Genomic DNA, 25,522 nt, shown 5'->3' on the forward strand with positions numbered 1-25,522 from the left:
TTAAGACCTCTTGAGAAGGTCCAATGTCTTCCTTATTATTCTGGATGTTGGGGTCCTTTCATAAATTCTGATACGTCTCCTCCTCCAGCATCAACCAAATCTACACAACATAGCTCATTCCACACCAATGGCTGCATTTAACATGTTCAAGGTTGGTGACTTGTATTTTGAAAGAATTTGATGGCATCTTGCAAACTTTCTCCAAACCACTTATTATGTCAGATGCTCCAAGGCGATGGTGCAAAATTATGTCCCCTTTTAAGAGCTGACATGGCATCTGACATCACTGTTTCTCATCATTTTGTTGACAACGGCATGTCCTGTTTTCTGTTCTGCCCCACGCTGTTGCTGTGAAAGCCAGCTAAATTTCCCTTTCTGCCTTTGTATGGTTGTCCTCTGTGATGACATGTGTTGTGTTAGCGTAGCTGCATCAGTCCATTCCAAATCTGAATCTGGGAGCGACTCTCTTAGCTGCAGCTGGATGGCCATTAGCTTGCCACTGTTTGTGTCCAACTGCCTTCTGGTGTGATGTATCCTTTCTTGCAGTAGGGCAAAACTGGCATGACAAAATATTCTCTTGACCATGGCAGTGCTGATACGGTGACTCATGAAAGCAAAACGTGGAATCTTCTTCTCTCCACAGCACCATCGTAGGAAGGCTCGAGAGAATTTTATTGGTACATATCCCCGTGAAACTCTGCATCTGTATAAAACAACTGAAGGGGGTGTGAAAAGAAAGAAGTGGATTGTCCCCCCCCCCCCCCACCTCCAACGCAATATTTGACTCATTTGAGGCATTTTCCGGATGTAGTTAACAAGTCATCCTAAATAAACATCATGTGCCCTATTTTTCACCTAGTTTATTAAAAGATTCTGTGGGAGGCACTTTCTTATGCTCAGCAGGTTTACCAAAACATAGGTACTTACACTTACAGCCAGTTTCTCAGTATAAGGTAGCTTTTCTGCTTAGGTCTACTGTTTTTCATGTCTTGCCAACTATCATTCGTCACAAACTTACATTGTATTTTGAGTCATTAAACTCAATACTTTCTGCTTTAATCAAATGGGACTACTATACTCAATCGGCAGACTAGACCCAGAGTTTGAAATTTTTCCTCTGCCGAATTATTCCATCAGTAAATACTATTCCCCTAAATATCAATCCTCTGCAATATCTCACATGTACTCAGCCACCACTGTAATCCAAACTGCAAATGCAAACTGGGAAGTCACTTCCATATGAAAACCCCACTGTAATTGCAGGACTACATCAACATGTATATCGTGCACAAATGAACATGCGCACAAAAATGTCATTAAACAGTGCTAGAGATCCAATGTTGTGTTAACACTCAAATGTGTACAAGGTGTTGTTACCACATATATACAGAGCCTGTAAGCAAACACTACCATCACATTATGTAAGTGTTAGTAGTGCCACCTTTAGCTTTTTCCATAATTACAAATGGTATGTGTATGATATGCATCAAAACACATGTAGGAGAAAATCCTGTTACATATCAATATTGCCACACATGAGTGACCCATTTGGCTTTATTTCATTTGGACTGAGTTTGTCTACACTATGTAGGTATTGGGGGATATTCACAAACGGACCCTACAATCAATCTCGCTACCAGTTTGCAGTGATCTGTGACCGTGAAGTTCTTTCAATAAACTACAATGTCTAGAATGACGAGGAATTTGTTAAAATCATTCAAAGTGTATCATCATTTGTACAATTACTTACAAATGGATGAGACTACATAAAATATGTCGCTCCAAATAATCTCTCCATTGATCACAAGAAAAAGGGCACAAATATGAAACAAGGCATGACCCTGCACAAGAGATTATCTGCTACATATTTCCAAAGTGGGAATACCCATAAGAAAGTGAAATTAGCTACAGCTATTTCACCTCATTCTATGGGGCAGATAAATTCCGACACCTATCAAATTAGTCTGTATTGTCTACAATAGCATATCAAAATAATTTTTTCTGTAACATATTTGTGGGAGTTCAATATCACAAAACTATAAAACAATTTATAATTAATTATTCCGAAGCCATAACCAATGTGTATGAACTGGGCTTGCTTGTCATGATTTTCCTTATCCGTCATTACTGTTAACTGAACCAATGGATGTGTAACATACTCTCATGACAATTTCCTTCTTTGTTGTTTATGGAGTATCAGCTGTATGATGAACAACTACTCTAGAGGAAGAGTTAAAATTTTGCATCTCTAAGGGGCCATACACATTCTCTTTGAGGTGGCCCTCAACAAAATTATGAGGTAGTTTTGGTTTTTCTGCATGTAGTGTGGGATGGAGAAAGGCTGTTTCACTCATTAGGCTATTTTTTCTACTTGGTATGCTTTTGCTTCTGATCATCTGATAGTTGTTGATCTGTACAAGGAAAAATGGTTATTGACTGTACTCACCTAATGATCATAAAATTGATCACTATGGTATGCCAAAAACAATAATAAATATAAAAGCCCATCCATAGAATATTAAATCTGTGGCTGTTACTTTAAGTGAAAGTATCACAATAATTAAATACCAATTTTAGTTACTGTTATGCAAATCAAAGGTGGAGGGGAGACAGGAAAGGAAAGGAACTATTGACGTCAGTTGCAAAAGGACGTACAGTATTGGGGAATCAGGAGCAGCAAACAAAAATGTTTGCTGGACCGGCATTCAAACCCAGGATCTCTTGCTTACTGGGGAGTTGCATTAACCACTGCATCACCTGGATACAGTGTTTATTGCAATTGCACAGACTATCTAGATACACCTCCTTGCTGACACACACTGTTGCCCAATGCCACCTATCTGCAGTCCCTGTCAATATCCTAAATGCTCGCCACTTTGAGAGTTGTACAGGAGCTCAAACATAACTGTGCACCTGCAATGAAGGTGAAGGATTCACTACCCATCGAGGTGAATCATTCACATGAATGTGTGGTGTCAGTTCTTTTAAACATGTCCAAAAGAGCAGACACCATGCATTCACATCACGTAATCACTGTTTTCTATTAATTTTCTGATGTCCAATGAGCTTTGGAGTTGGAGCTCAAGTTTCAATAACTACAGATTGCACTAACATTCTCACCCGTTTCAGGTTTTCGTCAGGTAGTGACTGCAAAGAAACAAGCTGTTAACTTTATGCCTGATGGAACATTTTATCAGTTATTGAGAAAGAGTTAAAGTTTTCTCGGGATGATCTTTTTCAGCAATTTTTATGTTAACATAGTGCATGCACACACGTGCTTGTGTGTGGTGGTGGTGGTGGTGGTGGTGGTGGCGGGCAGAGGGGGAGAGGGGGAGTGCGTGTTCTGTGTTCATACATTATTTGTCATTTATTACTGTGAGGTGGTTTTATGAAGTGGCGGTCACTAGCCAATACAGAAAGTAGGCTTGTATTTACTCTCGATTTGTTGATTATTCGTGTCTGAGTTACAGTATCTGTAGTCTTTGTATCTCTGTGTCCTCTAATACTAAAAGCTTTGTCCCAAAGGCTTCAAGAATAAAATTCTCCAGTGAACAAAAAGGACCTAAGTGATTTGATTTTCAGTGAGAATGGTGGAAAGGGCTCTTTGCTAACGAATGGGACATGGCTCAGCTGCCTCCAGACAGCGACAGGGTGAGTATCGCACTTCATGCCTAGCGTATTTTGGTAACACATTTTGAGTCAAGTCACTGCTGTTAATCAAGCAATAATATGCAATCAAATATTGTGTTAAACTCAAAAAAAACTGGACTCTAAGATGGTTAGCCTGATTCAGCAAGCCTTCAAGCCAGAATCCATGTCCCAGCCAAGAATTTACAAGCAGAATAAAGACATTACCAGCAGGACTGCAAAAACATGATGAGAATTAGTGCTCTGGGTATCGGCCAATATTTCACATGCATCGAAATGTGGGGAAAGTGTAGATAGCTTTGAACAGGGATCTACACTTAATTGTAAGAATGATACCAGAGGATTTTAATATACCAAAATTGAATGTTTATCGCATTTAATAATAATGAGAAAGTCCCAAAAGGGGAGACCAATGAACAGAAAGAAATCCGTGTGCTGAAGTGTCGTGGGTTGCTGGAACACTACAGAAGTAATGTCAACTTCCTTGAAAAAGCAGCAAAAGGGGATGAGACATTGATTTTCAAGTATGATCCTGAATCATGGGTTCTTGGACAGGGTAAAAGAGGCTCCAATGAACATGTGGTTCTTGGTGACACCTTTTTTCAGGAAGCATATGTGGACTGGGGAAAACGGGGATAGTGATGCATAATGCGTAAAGAACTTACTTCAAAGATTTTTAAGGTTTTGAATGTTGAAAAGCAATCAGTCTCTTTAAAAAATTATTGGGCACAAACCCAGTATGCTGTGCACTGTGGCAGAAGCTGTTACAGATCGTGAGCTGTTTGGTAGTATCTAACAAACTGTGTGTGTTGTCATTACATGTGTTGCTGTTGAGATTTATGTTGCAAATTTAATCGTAGAACTGCAATGGGCTCATGGTAGTCAATGTCAAATTAGCTACCGTACCCATTCTGGCACTGTAAAATTTGAAGGAGGGGATAGCAGCCCCACTATCACACTCAAGCCCATTCTATCCTCCACTACTAGGGTTACTTGTCTTGTCTTTAGGCTACATCTTGTAATATATCTGGCTTTACAGCCAACATATTCAAGTACAAGAAGCTCTGCTTAGGCAAGCTGAGAAGTCAGCAGTGGCAAGATGACATAATGCGGTGTGAGGTACCAATGACACATGGTTTATTCAGTAAGGGTATCATGAGGAAGGCTGTCTAAAATTGTGGTCCTTCTCTGCAATTGGCTGCTGTGTTCCGAAGTTGCGTACCAATATGATAATCTTCTGTTATTAATGTTAGATACGCTAAACAGCATATCTGCTTGCATTTCAAATCAAATAATCTCTCAATAGCTTGCGATCACTCCATTATTTCACAAGTATAAATATCCAGCAGAATAATAAACAACAGCTAAATGAAAAGGCACATGAAACACTTTGGTGACCTTTGGATCGTACAGGCAAAGTGGTTCGGCTTTAAGATCAGAGATGGTTCGGCAGTCTAGGACATACATGGCGTCTGCTGAGGTCGGTGTCTGATAAGACTTTATTAGCAGTTTCTAGTTATTTGGACAGTGATGGTGATTACGGAACACAGAGTTTCCTAATTTGCTGAAGAATGGAAATTATTTGTGACTTTAAAGTGGAATGTAATTGTGCAGTTCCTCACGTTCTGCAAATAAAAAGCAAGTGGCATCCCTTACAAAGAAACTAATTGGAAATTTATATAATATTTGTTCCTTGCTAAGAGTTTATTACAGCCTTAAGATAACAGATTCACAACCTACGTGCTGTTTTCTGCATAGGGGACAACTATAGAAGACTGCAGTTTGGTTAACATTTATTAGAACTTATGCATTCCACTCAGGGCAGCGGAAGCAAATCAGTGCCTCGTGTGTACCACAATCTTAGTACAAATGAGATCAGTGACATGTCATCTACGGTAACACAGAGAAGGTATGAAAGAGAGAAATTTTAGAGGAAAGTGATATATCACAAGCATATATATATATATATATATATATATATATATATATATATATATATATATATATATATATATATATATATATAAAGATGATGTGACTTACCAAATGAAAGTGCTGGCAGGTCGACAGACACACAAACGAACACAAACATACATACAAAATTCAAGCTTTCGCAACAAGCTGTTGCCTCATCAGGAGAGAGGGAAGGAGAGGGAAAGACAAAAGGATGTGGGTTTTAAGGGAGAAGGTAAGGAGTCATTCCAATCCCGGGAGCATGGATGGATATGTGTGTGTGTGCGCGCGAGTGTATACCCGTCCTTTTTCCCCCTAAGGTAAGTCTTTCCGCTCCCGGGATTGGAATGACTCCTTACCTTCTCCCTTAAAACCCACATCCTTTCGTCTTTCCCTCTCCTTCCCTCTTTCCTGATGAGCTTGTTGGGAAAGCTTGAATTTTGTGTGTATGTTTGTGTTCGTTTGTGTGTCTGTCGACCTGCCAGCACTTTCATTTGGTAAGTCACATCATCTTTGTTTTTAGATATATTTTTCCTACGTGGAATGTTTCCCTCTATATATATATATATATATATATATATATATATATATATATATATATATATATATATAAAAACAAAGATGATGTGACTTACCAAACAAAAGCGCTGGCACGTCGATAGACACACAAACAAACACAAACATACACACAAAATTCAAGCTTTCGCAACAAACTGTTGCCTCATCAGGAAAGAGGGAAGGAGAGGGAAAGACGAAAGGATGTGGGTTTTAAGGGAGAGGGTAAGGAGTCATTCCAATCCCGGGAGTGGAAAGACTTACCTTAGGGGGAAAAAAGGACGGGTATACACTCTCGCACACACACACACACACACACACACATACACACACACACACACACACACACACACACACACACATATATCCATCCACACATATACAGACACAAGCAGACATATTTAAAGACAAAGAGTTTGGGCAGAGATGTCAGTCGAGGCAGAAGTGCAGAGGCAAAGATGTTGAATGACAGGTGAGGTAGAGTGGCGTTACCTCACCTGTCATTCAACAACATCTTTGCCTCTGCACTTCTGCCTCGACTGACATCTCTGCCCAAACTCTTTGTCTTTAAATATGTCTGCTTGTGTCTGTATATGTGTGGATGGATATGTGTGTGTGTGTGCGAGTGTATACCCGTCCTTTTTTCCCCCTAAGGTAAGTCTTTCCGCTCCCGGGATTGGAATGACTCCTTACCCTCTCCCTTAAAACCCACATCCTTTCGTCTTTCCCTCTCCTTCCCTCTTTCCTGATGAGGCAACAGTTTGTTGCGAAAGCTTGAATTTTGTGTGTATATTTGTGTTTGTTTGTGTGTCTATCGACGTGCCAGCGCTTTTGTTTGGTAAGTCACATCATCTTTGTTTTTAGATATATTTTTCCCACGTGGAATGTTTCCCTCTATATATATATATATATATATATATATATATATATATATATATATATATATATATATATATATATATATATTTTCCTCTATCTCTCATCCTCTCCTTTTCAACTTGCATACATGGCATCCCTGGTGGGAATAATCTTTGAAGTCAAAGTGCTTTGGAATTATGAGGTTACGTTTTATTTGCGAGAACTGTGAACTGTACCCTATCAGTGAACTGTGTAAGGACTGTGATTCATGTGAACTGTAAATGACCAGAGAACTGCATAATAACTCAGACAGGCAGGTTTGGACTATTTTTGAACTGTAGTTGAACTAAAACAGCTGATGCCAAAAAATCAAATTTTCTGTTACAATGAAAGTAGTACTGGTAATTGAGGAATAGGAAGTGCTGAAGTGATATGAGAATAAAAGTTAACATTGTGAGCGCAGCCCATGGGATTATATGAGAATAAAAGTTAACATTGTGAGCGTGGCCCATGGGATTATGTTATTAATCATCACTTCAAGACTCTTAATGTTACAAGACAGCACAACGGGCGGAGAAGCGTGATACAGCCACAAACGACACATGCGGCAGTGGCAAGAAGCGGCCAGCACAGTTTGCAATAAAAGTTTCAGCCAGTCGTGCAGCCCACAGCTACGAGAATCAGCAGCAGTATGTTGAGGAAGAAAAATAGTGTAAGTGTTGTGATTGCAACAGCAGCCTAAGATTTGTAATTGGAACATTAGTATTAGTAAAATGTCCAGGGAAAAGGAAGTAAGTCATGGTACAGCATCAGTTGACACTTTGCCAACTCGGATGATCAGTATATAAGGTCTATGTTAAAATTTATTTTGCAGGTACAAAGAGAGGCACAAACAGAATATATGGAGGAATTAAGAAAAGTTCAAAATCGAAAGGATAAGGGCTTAAAAGAAATTAATGTAGGAATAGCTCAAATTAATGGTAAATTCGATGCTTTGGAACAAAAGGCAACAAATTTTGAAGTTAAAACTGAGGGATGTACCAAGAAATCAGAATATGAAATAAAAGATAGGGGTAAAAAGTTAGAAGTTTGTAATTTACAGTATATCATAAAAGACCATGATATACTTGGTTTAACATTTCACATGTAGAATCCCCTTGTAAAGGTAACACAATTGTGATTCAGAGCAAACTGAGAAAAACAGTGCAAAAAGAACTTCCTGAAACACAAGACATAATTGAGAATGAAGTTAAACAAAAGGTAGAAATTTGTTGGGAACAAGAAAGAAAGGTACTGTTCAAGTAAGTGGAGTAGTAAAACACACTAATGCGTATAACTTCCATCATTTCTCGAGTAAGGGAACTATACAACCAGTAGCCTTCAGTACGCAGTTTGAGGCCATCATTCCAAAAAACATTACAGAACAACAAAAAATGAAATTCATGGACAACAGTTTAGAAGGAGAAGCAAAATTATGGGGAACAGGGATCAGTAACACATGTTAAACATATAAAGAATTTATTCAAGCATTCCTGAATCAAGACTGGTCTTGCAGCACACAAAACAGAGTGAAAGGTGAAGTTTTTATGGACAGAAGGTTTCATAGTGAAAAAGTCATTATACCACAAATGCACAGAAGTGAGGTATTAGAAGGTCATGTACCGAAGTTCAATGGTGTCAAGCTATCAATAAACAGACTTCAAAGCCAAAAAAATGGTTCAAATGGCTCTGAGCACTATGGGACTCAACTGCTGAGGTCATTAGTCCCCTAGAACTTAGAACTAGTTAAACCCAACTAACCTAAGGACATCACAAACATCCATGCCCGAGGCAGGAGTCGAACCTGCGACCGTAGCGGTCTTGCGGTTCCAGACTGTAGCGCCTTTAACCGCACGGCCACTTCGGCCAGCAGATTTCAAAGCCAGCTTCTTGCAGTAGCCACTAGCAAAAAATGGACAAATGTATATTCAATTCGTCTATAGTAAACAAAATTATCAGCTCACTTCTACGAAGCATCATATGGGTGTAGATTATGACGTTGAATTTGAGAAAGTTGTGAATGAAGTACCTCATTCTACTACAGAAATACCACCACCACCGTAAGAGTTTTTAGATGAAATCTCAATCAGTGACATGAAAACACATTATGAATACTAATCTCTGAGGACAATAATGTTCTTTGAATTGCCAGGTAATTGACAATTACCAGGTGCCCGAGTTAAATGACAGCATACTTTGTTTTCTTGTCCTACTGTTAGATCTTCCTCTTCTTTCATTCAGAACTGTTATCCGTCTTCTTTAACATTACTCACTATCTAGGTTAAGACGAGCAAATTTCCTGTACTGAATGTGACAACAAAGAAACAAGCCATGACACACACTAAGTAACCTAGCAGAATAAGCATCTGCATAGCATGGGTGAAAATGAAAAAGACACGTTATACAGCATGTAGCGGAACAACTGTTAAATATTTACAACAACAATAAACAAACTTTCATGTCTTGAAATATTTTAAGAATATGAAAGTAAGATGAAGGCTGTTAAATAGAATACAGATGAAATAATTCATAAAAATATGCTGACGCCTGCAGAAGAACTGGGCGATGCTAAACCAGGTAAGTGAATACGACAGTGTACAATAGAAGCAATTCTTGTGGCAAAAATAATGGAAATCACTATATGTTGCCTTGAGCTGACATACAGATTGTGTCAAAATAGACATATTGTTACTCTTTAGTATGAATTGAAATGGGGAAGTGGTTGCCTCTGTAATGAATTATGGTACACTGGTAGGCTAGGAATAGTCCGGCCAAAGAGGTTTATGGCAAATGGAGAAGTGGTGGCCTCTGTAATGAATTAAGATACACTGATAGGCTAGCAACAGTCCTGCTTAAGAGTTTCATCAGACATTGTTAATAGTAGAAAATATCAGTGGAGATGTATTACTTGGGTTAGTTTGGTTATTAGAATCTAAAGTCATTTTAAATTTTGAGGAAAATCTATGTTTTGGGAAAGGGGACAGTAGATATTGGGTACCGTTTGTGACAGACAGCTAGAGTGGTAAACAAACAACTGATAGTCAATGTCTGTGATTAGCAGCTACAGCACAAGTGTCACCAGAGATCAATAATGTAGACCAATTAGTATACAGGATGTTACAAAAAGGTACGGCCAAACTTTCAGGAAACATTCCTCACACACAAAGAAAGAAAATATGTTATGTGGACATGTGTCCGGAAACGCTTACTTTCCATGTTAGAGCTCATTTTATTACTTCTCTTCAAATCACATTAATCATGGAATGGAAACACACAGCAACAGAACGTACCAGCGTGACTTCAAACACGTTGTTACAGGAAATGTTCAAAATGTCCTCCGTTAGCGAGGATACATGCATCCACCCTCCGTCGCATGGAATCCCTGATGCGATAATGCAGCCCTGGAGAATGACGTATTGTATCACAGCCATCCACAATACGAGCACGAAGAGTCTCTACATTTGGTACCGGGGTTGCGTAGACAAGAGCTTTCAAATGCCCCCATAAATGAAAGTCAAGAGGCTTGAGGTCAGGAGAGAGTGGAGGCCATGGAATTGGTCCGCCTCTATCAATCCATCGGTCACCGAATCTGTTGTTGAGAAGCGTACAAACACTTTGACTGAAATGTGCAGGAGCTCCATCAAGCATGAACCACATGTTTTGTCGTACTTGTAAAGGCACATGTTCTAGCAGCACAGGTAGAGTATCCCGTATGAAATCATGATAACGTGCTCCATTGAGCGTAGGTGGAAGAACGAAACTAAAATGAGCTCTAACATGGAAATTAAGCGTTTCCGGACCCATTTCCACATAACATCTTTTCTTTATTTGTGTGTGAGGAATGTTTCCTGAAAGTTTGGCCGTACCTTTTTGTAACACCCTGTATAGGATTGACTTACAAAACAAAGTAAAAGAATCCCCAATATTAACCAATGCACAACAACTAGATTTATATAGAATTCTAAGGGAATATGAAGAAGTATTTTCCGATCGTCCCGGTAATATCAGCTATTACGTATGCAAGCTTAAAATCGAAGATGACATTCAATTTTTCTGTAAGCCATATTCAATACTGGTAAGTTTGAAAGAAGCAGTTAAGTAGGAAAATGACAAAATGATTGACAACAATATAATATAACTTAGTTCTAGTGTCATGAATAACCCTTTAGTAGTGATAAAAAAGGTTACAGGAGGAGTGCGACTAGTGCTAGACGTGTGTAAATTGAATAAGCATATAGAAAAAGAGCAAGCATATAGAAAAAGAACGAGAAAGACCAAATAACAAATTTGAGTACGCAAAGTTTTTTTAGCACAATGGACCGGACTGCTGGATATTGGCAAATTAGGTTACACCTGGAGTCAAAAAACTATACAGCATTCCTGTTTTGGACTTAATATCTCCATATCAGTCTTTATATGTGCTCTGGACAAAGCATTAGAAAGAGATTTATTAAAGGATTGAATAATATATGTAGATGGTATTCTCATAATCTCAGCTACCTGGGAAGAACATTGCCTGACACTGAGTAAGACCCTGAAAAAACTTAAAGAAAAGGTATTACAGTGAAATTGTCTAAATCACACTTTGCGTGGCACAAGCTTAAGTTTTTAGGGCATCTTGTAGGGATTCAGGGGATTAGACCGGATCCTGAGCACATAAAAGCTATTAAAGAATGTCCACCCCCTAAAAATGTGAGACAATTGAAGGGATTTATCGGAATGACCGGGTACTATAGACGGTATGTTAGGCGACAAGAACTAAATGACACAACAATTTTACATTTGTTAAGAAAGGGAATACCATGGGTTTGGGATCAAACATAAATAATGTGTTTAAAAACATAAAAAGAGCACTAGTAGAAGCACCCATGTGGCATCATCCGAGTATGGGCAAACCATTTAAAATTGCAACCAATACATCTGATTATGGGATCGTGGCACAACTATTCCAAGGAGAGTGGGGTATAGATAATGTAAATCACAGATCTATAGCTTTTGCTAGCTGTAGTCTTAATAAACATGAATTAAACTACACAGCTACTGAAAAAGAACTGTTAGCAATAGTATGGAGTGTCCAAAAATTCTGAACACTAGTACGGGGGTCAGAAATACATATCTACACAGATCATCAAGCTCTATCTTTTTTGATGAATAGTTGTTTGTTACATGGTAGACTAATGTGATGGATGTTGTTCCTACAAGAATATGACATTAGAATACAGTATGTAAAAGGTTCTGAGAATATTGTACCAGACACTTTGTCTAGTTTACCTATAGGTATGGAAGAGTTAAAATGGATGGAAGGACCCAGCGTAATTTTTGCAATTAATTTTCTGACAGGAGAGTATCCACACACCAGGGTACAAGAGATGGCACGAAGAGTAACAGAGAACATACATCATGATCCCTATTTTACCGAGATGTTTGCTATGTGTATTAGGAACTCCTTGCCTCCTAATCAAGCGGGAAAGTGGAAAATTATGGGTCATAATTTATTTTGGAGAGATAGTATAACATCACAACGGTGGTATTTATGCATCCCCAAGTTGACGGAGGCCGAAATTGTGTGGTATGTTCATACAGGATATGGACACTTTGAAATAAAAAAGTGTATATCCCACATGAACAAGTTCTATTATTTTAAAAAGTTGGGACATAAAGTAGCATCTTTAATTAGGACTTATGAAAACTGTCAGAAGGTTAAAGAGAGTAACACTCTGTTAAATACAAAATGTACGCAATCATTCCTAAGTCTATATACGATCTTACAGCAGCAGATTTCTTTGGACCAATTCCGAAAGGTAAGGGAGGAGTACCGTACATTTTAGTCCCCACAAGTGCTTGGTCAAAGTAAGTTAAATTGTATCCTGTTAAAAAAGGAAATACACCAATCGTGATAAGCTGTTTGCAATAATATTTTCTAGAGGTAGGCAACCGAAACGGTTTCTCTCCAATAGTGGACCACAATTTTGTAGTAATGATTTTAAAGAATTTTTAGTGTGGGAAGGTATTCGTCACGTGTTAATATCCAACTATAGCCCATCCTCAAATCCATGTGAACGGGTAATGAAAGAGATTGGGAAATTATGCTGCACCTACTGCCATGAAAAACATTACTTTATGGGCAACGAAGATCAAAGACTTTGAGCCTATTTTAAATGAATCACTACATTTATCAACTGGATTAACACCTTTAGAAGTAATAGGCAAACCTTTTGTAAGAGAATCTCTATTTAAATGTTGTAATTGGCCTGAACAATCTACTTTCAATTATGATCTTAATCAGGAAATAGTTTCCACAAATTTAGTTGGAAAGGCACAACACAGAGTGAGTAAACATAATGAGAAAGCAGTTGAACCTCAGTACAAGGTCGATGACCTAGTTCTGGTAAAACAACATCATCAGAGCTCTGCCTAAAAAAAAAAAAAAAGACACACACAAGTTTTTTCAGAAATATGAAGGACCTTACCAAACACAAGCAGTAATACATCCCAAAGCCTTATTCTTAGTAGATCCTACAACTGGATCAGAGAAGGGAAAATACAATGTAAGAAAATAAAGTTATACGTCCCCCAGGAACATTAACATTCTGAGTTAACGGGCAGAGTGACGACCGTCAGATCCCGAGATGTTTCCGATTTTCCTTCCAAGATAGTTTTCCTGCACCGAATTCCATTCAAATCTTAAACTATTCTATAATCTATTCCTAAAATCTTAAACTATCCTATAATTTTAGTACTTAGGAAACCAGATATGACAGTCAAGTAGAAAACTTAAGAGAATCGTGAATGAACAGTGATCTCTAGACATGACATGAAACGAATACACTGTTATATAAGTGAAAAGCATAATATGATGGTACTAATTAAACAGAGTGATGTCAAGACAACATAAACTGAATGGAGGATTTTACGTATGTGTAAGAAGATAATATAAAGTGACTAATTACACAACTATTTAATAGTAGTGCATAATTTTCTATTTGGTATATAATATTTTATACCTTTTATGAAATGTGATGTAAATGGGAGGGTTTGTATAATTTTTGGAAGGAGTGGGTATTGTAGATTAAAACATGATTTACACCAACATATAAATCATGGCGAACACAGAACACACACCACTCCCTTCCAAACAACCCTCGCAAACAAGTGTGACTCATTCTTTACCATTTGCCGTTCCATAGGGGTGGATAAGATTTTCTTCAGGGACCTCAAGGTGAAGGTGAAAATGTCTGTTCTGTAGGAGACAATTTAACATCATACCTCCTCCGGCTTCTCACTCAAGTACTGGTGAGGTAGGGATCCTGGGGAAGGGGGGTTGAAAGGGTTTCCTGTCTTTGGGGCTATCTTCTTTCTCTTCTTCGAACTTAGCAACCATTTCTATTTTTTCCTTTCTTACTTCTCTTTTGAGTACCTGCCTATTTTTTCCCTCTTTCCATATTCATCCACTTCTATTGCAGAAGTCCTTCATATTCTCCGTGGTTTCCAATAACCTACATCTTACCTCCAGATAAGAAAGCCGAAAAATCAGGCTGCACAAACACATATCATCACACACACAAAGATACAAGAGTACGCAAACAGTGAAACTACCAACTAGAAACCTGTCGAGAGATATGAACCATCAAGTGTTGTAGGGGGAACGTATGTGTACATCGGGAAATATGCACACATTGTTATTTATTGTGACAGTTCTACATTGCATGTGTGTATATATATATATATATATATATATATATATATATATATATATATATATATATATATATATATATATATATATATATATATATATAAAAAGAAAGATGATGAGACTTACCAAACAAAAGCGCTGGCAGGTCGATAGACACACAAACAAACACAAATATACACACAAAATTCAAGCTTTCGCAACAAACTGTTGCCTCATCAGGAAAGAGGGGAAGGAGAGGGAAAGACGAAAGGATGTGGGTTTTAAGGGAGAGGATAAGGAGTCATTCCAATCCCGGGAGCGGAAAGACTTACCTTAGGGGGAAAAAAGGACAGGTATACACTCGCACACACACACATATCCATCCACACATACAGACACAAGCAGACATATTGTATGTGTGGATGGATATGTGTGTGTGTGCGAGTGTATACCTGTCCTTTTTTTCCCCCTAAGGTAAGTCTTTCCGCTCCCGGGATTGGAATGACTCCTTACCCTCTCCCTTAAAACCCACATCCTTTCGTCTTTCCCTCTCCTTCCCTCTTTCCTGATGAGGCAACAGTTTGTTGCGAAAGCTTGAATTTTGTGTGTATATTTGTGTTTGTTTGTGTGTCTATCGACCTGCCAGCGCTTTTATTTGGTAAGTCTCATCATCTTTCTTTTTAGATATATTTTTTCCACGTTGAATGTTTCCCTCTGTTATATATATATATATATATATATATATATATATATATATATATATATATACACACACTCCTGGAAATTGAAATAAGAACACCGGGAATTCATTGTCCCAGGAAGGGGAAACTTCATTGACACATTCCTGGGGTCAGATACATCACATGATCACACTGACAGAACCACAGGCACATAGACACAGGCAACAGAGCATGCACAATGTCGGCACTAGTACAGTGTATATCCACCTTTCGCAGCAATGCAGGCTGCTATTCTCCCATGGAGACGATCATAGAGATGCTGGATGGAGTCCTGTGGAACGGCTTGCCATGCCATTTCCACCTGGTGCCTCAGTTGGACCAGCGTTCGTGCCGGACGTGCAGACCGCGTGAGACGACGCTTCATCCAGTCCCAAACATGCTCAATGGGGGACAGATCCGGAGATCTTGCTGGCCAGGGTAGTTGACTTACACCTTCTAGAGCACGTTGGGTGGCACGGGATACATGCGGACGTGCACTGTCCTGTTGGAACAGCAAGTTCCCTTGCCGGTCTAGGAATGGTAGAACGATGGCTTCGATGACGGTTTGGATGTACCGTGCACTATTCAGTGTCCCCTCGACGATCACCAGTGGTGTACGGCCAGTGTAGGAGATCGCTCCCCACACCATGATGCCGGGTGTTGGCCCTCTGTGCCTCGGTCGTATGCAGTCCTGATTGTGGCGCTCACCTGCACGGCGCCGAACACGCATACGACCATCATTGGCACCAAGGCAGAAGCGACTCTCATCGCTGAAGACGACACGTCTCCATTCGTCCCTCCATTCACGCCTGTCGCGACACCACTGGAGGCGGGCTGCACGATGTTGGGGCGTGAGCGGAAGACGGCCTAACGGTGTGCGGGACCGTAGCCCAGCTTCATGGAGACGGTTGCGAATGGTCCTCGCCGATACCCCAGGAGCAACAGTGTCCCTAATTTTCTGGGAAGTGGTGGTGCGGTCCCCTACGGCACTGCGTAGGATCCTACAGTCTTGGCATGCATCCGTGCGTCGCTGCGGTCCGGTCCCAGGTCGACGGGCACGTGCACCTTCCGCCGACCACTGGCGACAACATCGATATACTGTGGAGACCTCACGCCCCACGTGTTGAGCAATTCGGCGGTACGTCCACCCGGCCTCCCGCATGCCCACTATACGCCCTCACTCAAAGTCCGTCAACTGCACATACGGTTCACGTCCACGCTGTCGCGGCATGCTACCAGTGTTAAAGACTGCGATGGAGCTCCGTATGCCACAGCAAACTGGCTGACACTGACGGCGGCGGTGCACAAATGCTGCGCAGCTAGCGCCATTCGACGGCCAACACCGCGGTTCCTGGTGTGTCCGCTGTGCCGTGCGTGTGATCATTGCTTGTACAGCCCTCTCGCAGTGTCCGGAGCAAGTATGGTGGGTCTGACACACCGGTGTCAATGTGTTCTTTTTTCCATTTCCAGGAGTGTATATATACACACACACACACACGTGAGAACTATAAAGATTTCATATCACATATATACGTAAGTATAGAATTTTACAACGAGTATACATAAGAAGGAGGCGTGGGTAATGAAGGAGAACGCAAGCCAGATTGGAGTTCATTATGATGCTTAATTAAGTAGTCAGTGTAGCAAATACTGTGATGGAGTGATGAGTCATAGAGTAGTGGGACTTGTTCATTAGGTGTAAACGTAGTATCTACTAAGAGTCAAATAATATGGGTAGACATAGTATCTACTAAAGATTACAGAAGTTGAAAAGTAGAGGAGGACTCTAGGGTATTAAATGAAGTATTAAAAAGTGAGTGTGAAATAGATTTTCATTTTTTCCAGGAAATATTTAACCACAGTGTACATTAAGATGTATACTAGGGCAATGAACCATGAGGCCTACTCAGGAAGGATAAGGGGGGAGGGGAGGGGGGCGCACCCAGTTTTTATTGAATATAAAAGGCTGATAGGCAGACCTAAGAAAGGCTGACCTATACTGTGTGGACAGGAGCACCAAGAAAGGGATTGACCTGTACCATAGGAGAATAAGAATTAAGAGGAGCATACCTACCAAAACGGAAGAAGTATGTGCACTCATAGGGTCAACCCACCTGTAAGATATAGATACTGATCCTACGGGAAAAGGACAGTATCGTGACAGAAGTCGCATATTTCATACGAATTATTCTGGTAAGTTTGAATTCTATATTCCAATAGAATTATTACGTTTTATGTGAGTTTACAAGTGCCAAGAAGAACACTTTCATTTGCCCAGAGTTTCTCCAGACTACAAGCAGTCTACAATTAATGAGGCTATTACACACTAAAGAAGCGGTACAAAGAATTAGAATAAAAGAGTAAAATACTCAAGTGCCAGTAAAACCTGGAGCTTACAATTGGAAACCCAAAGGTTTGGGCCTTACTACTCGTAGATATAAAAGTATTGACTCCAACATTGAGTGAAATACTGTCATTTTATAATCAAAGTAAAATGAAAAAAGAAAAGCTAAATAGTAAATAAAAGAGTTATGCACGGTTAATAAAAAAATGTGGGAATTATGAATTGTTATTCTATGTAATACTAATGTACATAATGAGTATGTATAAAATATCACATGTTTGAGCTGAGGGGAGTGATATGTAGTGCTTCAAGAACTTCCGTGTAAATTCCAGAACCACTCGTTCTTCTACTGTCTCGAACACACAATATTTTAAAAATAAGTGTGGAGAACGTACATACTGCACGACACGTTTGTGTGTGCAGGCTGGAAAGGAGTCATAAGCATAAGGTAGACGCGACGGTCAAACGGTATTGACAAGTTCTTGCCACTCGCGCCACGGAAGTCTTATTGGAAGAGCAAGAAGTAATCATGAAGTATTCCTTGCTGTTTTAGTGTCTGTGATTATTGTTAAAGAAAAATGAACAATTGATTATAGACATTTAATTGTACTTCATGTGCTGGACTTGCTAGAAGCAAGACATGTTTATAAATTATGTGGTTGTAAAAGCTACACTACTGCAGATGTTTTTGTCGAGTCTAACGTGAGACAAATCGGTTGACTTACAAACATTCGAATATTGATGTGAGAAATGTTGAATTTGTTCTCTGTGGAAGTTGAAATATACTATGCCTAAGTTAAAAGTATTCTTCGAGTGCTAAATTATTTCAAAAGTAGAGTGCCTTATAAATTCCCGTAACCAGCATTATTCTTCAGAGAAAAAGGGTTTGGAGATCAAAGGAGCCAGCAATCCAGAGAAGAAGATCGGTTCCGCAGATCAAGTAAGTCAACCGATGTGAGAGAGGTGTGGATTTTGCTTGCAATTCAAAGTCACACCTCTTCTTGTCATCGAACATCATTACAAATGGTTATGTGAAAGTAACTGCTCCTCTTCTAACAATAGTTTGTCACAAGTCACTGGTATAATGATGACCACAATTATAGGCCTATACTGTTAGTGACAATCTGTTATAGACTTATGGGGCATGTTCTACACTCACACACTATGACATTTCTGGGGAATAAAGAACTAAAAAAATAATAATAATAATAATAAAAAATAAAAAAAAACATGGATTCTGCAAACAGAGATCTTGCAAAACATAATTCACTTGGCTCATCAATGCAATCCGGAGCACCATAGCTAAAGGTGGCCTGGTCAATGCCATGTTGCTTGACATCATGAAGGGCATTCTATGCAAAATGTAAGCTCACAGGGTAGCGAATCAGATTTGTGACTGGATTCAGGACTTTATATGAGCTAGAACTCAACACATTGTTCTTAATGGAATGAAATCGAGAGATGTTGAGTTAATTTCTGGAGAACCCCAGGGGGGTTTATAGGGCCATTACAGTTTACAACACAGATAAATGATCTTGTGGGTAACAATGAAAGCTCCATCAGGCTATTTGCGGATGATGCTGTCTACGGGAATGTGATATGACTGTAGCGAAATGCGAGAAGACCCAAGGAGGACTTATATCTGAAACAGGGACGGGTAGTCAACCCTGACTGTAAATAAATATAATGTATCTCATGCAAGTAGATGAAGAGATCCACCACTGTTCAATTAAACTTTTGGTGAAAACTAACTGGAAATAGTATCTACCAAAAAATACCTAGGAGTAAGCTAGAGAGGAATGATCGCATGAAGTTAATTGTAAAAAAAGGCAGATCTGAGGAAGAATCTTAAGGATGTGTAGCTCGCTCATGAAACAAGAGGCTTACAAAACAACTGTCTGACCAATGCTTGAATTTTGTTCATCAGCCCGGGACCCTTACCACGTAGGGTTTGTGAAATAGATAGATAGCATCCAATGAAAAGCAGCTCATTTCATCATGGGTCTGTTCAGTCAGCGAAAGTGTGTAACAGAGATGCTCAATAAAACTGAAGCGGCAATTGCTACAAGAGAGACATTGTGCATCATCGACGGTGTTACTGTTGAAATTCCAAGAGAGTATGTTTGAAGAAGAGTCAAGCAACATATTACTTCCTCCCACATGTCTTCTGAAATGATCATGACCAGAAAATGCAGTGTAAGATGTCTTGCAGAGTATAGCCATAGATGTAAAAGTCCAGTCACCCTGTCTTGGGAAATTTCCAAGCAAGAAACAGCATCAAAAATATTGAGAATTCCCACCATCCTGTGCAATAAGATGTTGAAAGGACCGGCAAAAAAATAAATAAATTAAGAATAGCAAAAATGCGTGCACATGTTAACATGCTGAAAAAGTATTTTTGTTTCTGAAGCATTTAAGGAGGCAAGAATTTGAAAAGGTTTCAAAACAAGTTAAAGTTGAAAGTAATGATGAAACATGACCACATGTAATGAATCTGAAGAAATTCTATACATAAAACAATGAAGTTCATTGATACCAAGGCTGTAACCACAACTTAAAGAATTACAATTACGACAGACTATACAACTCTGTACTGTACTCATTAAGAAGCATCATTGATAAGTGTGACACCCTCATTGTAAGACTGCAATATTTACGTTTATATCTGCCCAGTATTGATAATGTCATGAAACACAGAGTTTGCAATACCCTCCATACCAGAGGCAGAATTTCTATGTCAATCAACACCTGCAGTAAAGCCCACCTCCAAAAAGTTATGTAAAAAAAACAAGAATGACAAACAAAAATTACACTTTAGAATTGAGGACTCCTTCAATATTGTACAAAGTAAGGAAAAAAATCATAAGGTGAATATTGGTAAACATTTATACATTACAGAGATCTTTTCATTTGTGTGTATATTTTTGTAGCTTCGAATTGTTATTTAATCACCATGTCTTAAAAGTTGGAGCAGGGTACAGTGGCTGATAGACAGTGACCAATTTTTGCCCAAAGTGCCAGCAAGTTTATTCGTTTATTTGGAAGGGGAAGCCGATTGATGGTCAGCTTTCAGCTGGTTGGCAATGACAGAATTGCACTGCAAGCTCTGCAATCTTTTCTTAAACAATTTTACACAAACTCTTCGGAAAAAGAATTTCATCTTTGTGTTACTTATAGCTTCTAATGTCAGGTTATTATGACATACGATTCATTTCATTAATTGTCATAGTCATTGTGATATTTAAGTGAAGGTAAGACTGCATGAAATTAAAAAAAAGTTTGCAATGAAAACTAGGGGTTGCTATGATTTTGTGTTGGTGCATATTACACAATATGTTGCTGTGTATGAAATTTAGCTAACATATTGAGTTCCACTTTTTGCTCAAGAAAACTGATCTGATGTAGCACACTCATTTGTGATTGTGCCATACCAGCAATAATGGCGGAGTAAAATATCCATAACATTCCTCATATTTCTTAAGCGGTTTGAAGTACTGAAATGAGATTTTGGCAAATGATAGCACGCAATGAGGAGAGTATTTTGCTATATGGTTATTATGCAAACCTCGTTATCTGCCCTATTACTCCACTAACTTTTTCAACAAAAGAATGTAATGTTTAAGGACCTTCAATAACTCGTGAAATGAGAAATTTTATGGGCTTTTAAAGAACATAAATGAAGACATAACATGTTTATTTTTGTATCGAGGATGTGCTTTTTCATAAGCTAGTGACCTTACTTTTTTCCGGTCCTCACTTAATAAACCACTGTTCAGAATTCTCTCGCAACTGCATCTGAAAAATGTGTTAGTTATCTGACACAGTAAACTCTGCTGTGTTTTGGCAAAAGAAGCAAATCTTAACAGGCAATCCCAAAAATGTGTAGGTATTATTTGAAATTCGCCACTCGAGACGCTTCTCTGAAAAGTTAAAAATGGTCAACAACCTAGGTGAAAATAAGTCACTGCATTTTTAGCAGGATTTTTTCTATATACTAACCAATGCAGGTATGACAGTAAATATTTTCGTATGTCACTATGTAACCAAGGCCACAGAGTGGCTCCCCTTAATATTTCAAGAAAATGTGAGTGCAGGCTTCAGTTTAGAATGACACTTCCCCTATAGCACCTGCCCATAACCAACTACCCCTCCCCCCCAACTAGTGCTCTCAACCATATGGAGCATAATGGAGACTCTGAGTGGTATGAAATAATTCTGTGACACGTCTCTTATTAAAAAGAAAACACACACACACATTGTAATTTGGCACTTCATGAGGAGGCTGGAGGGACTGAAGTAATAAGAGGAATCCCTTACTTTAGCCGGCAGAAATTCCTGTCTGAAGAATCAAATTACAGTGTGTATGTAATGCTAAATTTACATGGCACAATTGAAAAACAAGAACAGGAAAAAACAAAATGTCCCAATTTATGATGTAAATATGAGTGCAGAATTTCACTACTTTACTACCTTAATGACATATGTTTTGTGAATCGCTTCAACGAAAAACAGTTATAGGTAGGCAACTAATTGAAACACAAACATACCTAAAAGCTATCTCTCCAATTTCTCCAAATGGAATCAACTAAGCAAAACTATAATAAATTCAAGTACTACTTTGCTGTCAATTCTGCTGCTCAGACAGTGAATAGATGCAGTCTCACTCACCAGCACAACAAAACAACAATGGCAGCAAATCCCAAAACAAGCCACTGATGACTAGCACAGAACAGTCCATGGGCGTAATACAGCTGTGAAACTTTCTCTGGCAGAGACACTCGTGTGCTTGATCGCTGATGTGAATGTGAGTTCACATGGGCAGGCCCATCTGGTGGTGACACGGAAGTTGCCATCCCACATTACCACCACAGCAAGAAGCTAGACATGGTAAACATACCTCTGAAAATAACAGTACTGAAAGCACTTAATCTAGAAAGGATACAATGAACAAAGCTTTCTACTTGACAACTATCTTAGAAGTTATTACTATCATAATATAACTTGAAACCTCTTGTAAATTCTTATAACAGGAGTCACATTTTTACACACAACATGAGAATTGTTACCTATATCTCAAGGTTGCCAGTAATGAAAGACATTTTATGAAATAACCTGACAAACAGGGCAAATACATCCAACAGATAAGAAGTTGTTTACCTTTGACAGTTCATCCTAAATCATAGGTTAAATTTAAAAAAAAATCCACTATGTTATCAGTTTTTAAATGCCTGGCAATGTTTAACTGCTGCACACATTATCCATTCATAAGTAATAATGGAAATACCTACATGCCCAGTTATGATACTTATAAATCATCAATGCATTTTATGGAATATTTTACTTTCAGCACACAGCGAACTTGTACAGTTAATTGATGACACAATGTGATGCTGCTATATCAACTTGTGAAAAATAATTTGTGGCTGCTCTTTCTTTACAAATTTTAGTGCCACAGTAAGTACTCGACAGGAGATTTAAGATGATGTATTGATAATAAACTTTCATCCAACAAACTATTACATACTTTTCACTCAAATAAACAAATTTTGAGGAAAATACAATAGGTCACTCGTACATGGACTGCTATTTACTAACGCAAGGTGATTCAGAGCGCCAAGAAATAAAACTTAATGTTTCAGTAAGACCATCGAAGAAGAACTCAAATATTTAAACTACTATTGAACTAAAAATTTTTTTCCACTATCAAGATTAATAAGAGCTACTGACGACAAAGCCCCATAACAGTTTAACTACTAGTTCGAAATCCATCGAAGAAGGAAAACTAAATCCTTTTCCAAACTTCCCAACACGCCCATCAATGTAAACATTGAATATTTGGCAACAGCGTTGACGCCGAGGCATTGACATTTGCCATCTTTCAAATTGTTGCTAACACTGTACCCATTTTCAATTTATACGATAGTGATTGGAAGAAATAGCCGTAAACACATTACGATAATATGGGATGGTGTTGCCACTGCAATAGTATTTTGTCCACTTGACCAAGCAAATATAAACTTACCCAGTTTTGGACACACTCCTGGTTGCATTTAGAAATACAGAAAGCGTAATCCACTAATGCATCCAAAGAATTTTTAGTGCATCATTTTCAAACATGCACATAAAAATAATACCACTTAAGTAAACCCGCGCAACGTCTTATGGGCAGCGTGCTAAGAAAGCACTTCTTAACAAGCTCCTGATGAATTTGACATTGCCGGTCACACTGGCTCCCTTCCTACAAACGCAGTGATTGCCCAACAATAGCCTAGTACAACGACCGCAATATGAAAGACTGCTGTTCATCTCATGCTGTCGATGACAAGCGAATCCCAAAGACTACAAATTCGCCCACTTTATGTCAAATGGTGTAAAATGCCACTATATGCTTGACTGATAATACATTGTTGATATGCCTATCGTTTAACAACCTGGCTATGTAAACAAACAATGGCGTTACCATGGTGACGGCAACACCGTAAAAAGTTCGTCTTAACAGACTACGGATTCTTCACCTACAGTGCAATGTCACTTTACTTAATGCTATGCTATGCTTTGCTAGAAAGCTAAAAACAAGCGGTGCTGACAAAAGTAAAGACATACAGTTGGTATTCAATATCAATTATCTATTAACAATAATAACGCAATCATACCTCACTATTTTCCAGACTTTGTGCTCTTCTTTGCCTGATAGTGGTAATTGGCTCTTAAATATTGTTTTAAGTAACCACAACCTTATTAACAATTTTTCGAACAGTTCACTTCCCTTCACAATACACCAACCGCTTCATTAACCCATGACCGCAACATGCTTCACGAAAATATTTAATAATATATTTGTGTTTTAAAACGCTCAAATGTAAATGACAACTGTACAGCGTTTTCCCGTGTTACACAATTACACAACACTTCACGTCTCTTGTCAAAGTTTACAACACTGACGGCAGTTTACGGCCCATGTTGTTCTAAGCACACGTAACCAAAAGGCAAAACGTTACACTTTCATTTAGATATGCCACAAGAAATGATTCTAAAATAGATCGAAAAACCACTTTATGCTCATAAAAGTGGGCGTAGATGTTCTAACGTATTCGTATGCCTACAAGTACACTGTTTCTGCATTTCCTAACGTATGCTTTCGATACTGGTGTGTCGCAATTCATCTCCACTAAAACTATCACTGGAAGACCCGTATTAAAAACATTCGAGCAACAAACTTTATTATGAACACTGTCGCACACATTCTCATTCACGCACACGTCTTCTGCATCGCAGATGTATACATGTATGATCATAACCAACACATTTCGCAGGGATACCAACACAATGATGATAAATGCAAAAGCACCATCGAGAACAATCGAGATTAAATTCATTTTAACTCTGGTGCGTAACAGGTTTAGAATGAAAAAATGCCTACGCCAATTTTGAATCATAATCAATATACATGGGCCCTTCCACGAGAATGTCATGTGGACAAATTCTTTTCCAATCTCCAACCACACTGTATCACACTAAATTTTATGCTTACGACAAATTTTTCTATGTACATAATTTAAATGAGGACGCAATGCTTTGTAATAAGAAAGATGGCAGTTTTGTAGACTTTAATTAATGAAAGATAATTTTTGAACAGATACCGTAGCCTTCTAGTTGATCGTTGTGAATTTGGTAACGCAGCTAGCTAGTGTGTCCTTACTTTACTTGATTTTGTCTTACTAACTATATATA

At 38.7% G+C, this 25,522-nt stretch overlaps 1 protein-coding gene across 1 annotated transcript in view; it reads right to left on the reverse strand.

Annotated features, from left to right (window-relative positions):
• LOC126236523 (sterol regulatory element-binding protein cleavage-activating protein) overlaps window positions 1–25,063 on the reverse strand; it is a 277,503-nt gene extending 252,440 nt beyond the window's left edge. Inside the window, exons 1-2 of the mRNA XM_049945889.1 lie at window positions 24,445–25,063; window positions 22,460–22,690 (exon numbers count right to left, since the gene is read on the reverse strand). Of these exons, the coding sequence (XP_049801846.1) occupies window positions 22,460–22,644 (185 nt within the window). The 5' untranslated portion in view covers window positions 22,645–22,690; window positions 24,445–25,063. The remainder of the gene's footprint in view (window positions 1–22,459; window positions 22,691–24,444) is intronic.
• Between the last annotated feature and the right edge of the window lie 459 nt (window positions 25,064–25,522).

Source organism: Schistocerca nitens, chromosome 2, assembly GCF_023898315.1.
Source record: "Schistocerca nitens isolate TAMUIC-IGC-003100 chromosome 2, iqSchNite1.1, whole genome shotgun sequence".
Classification (NCBI taxonomy): domain Eukaryota; kingdom Metazoa; phylum Arthropoda; class Insecta; order Orthoptera; family Acrididae; genus Schistocerca; species Schistocerca nitens.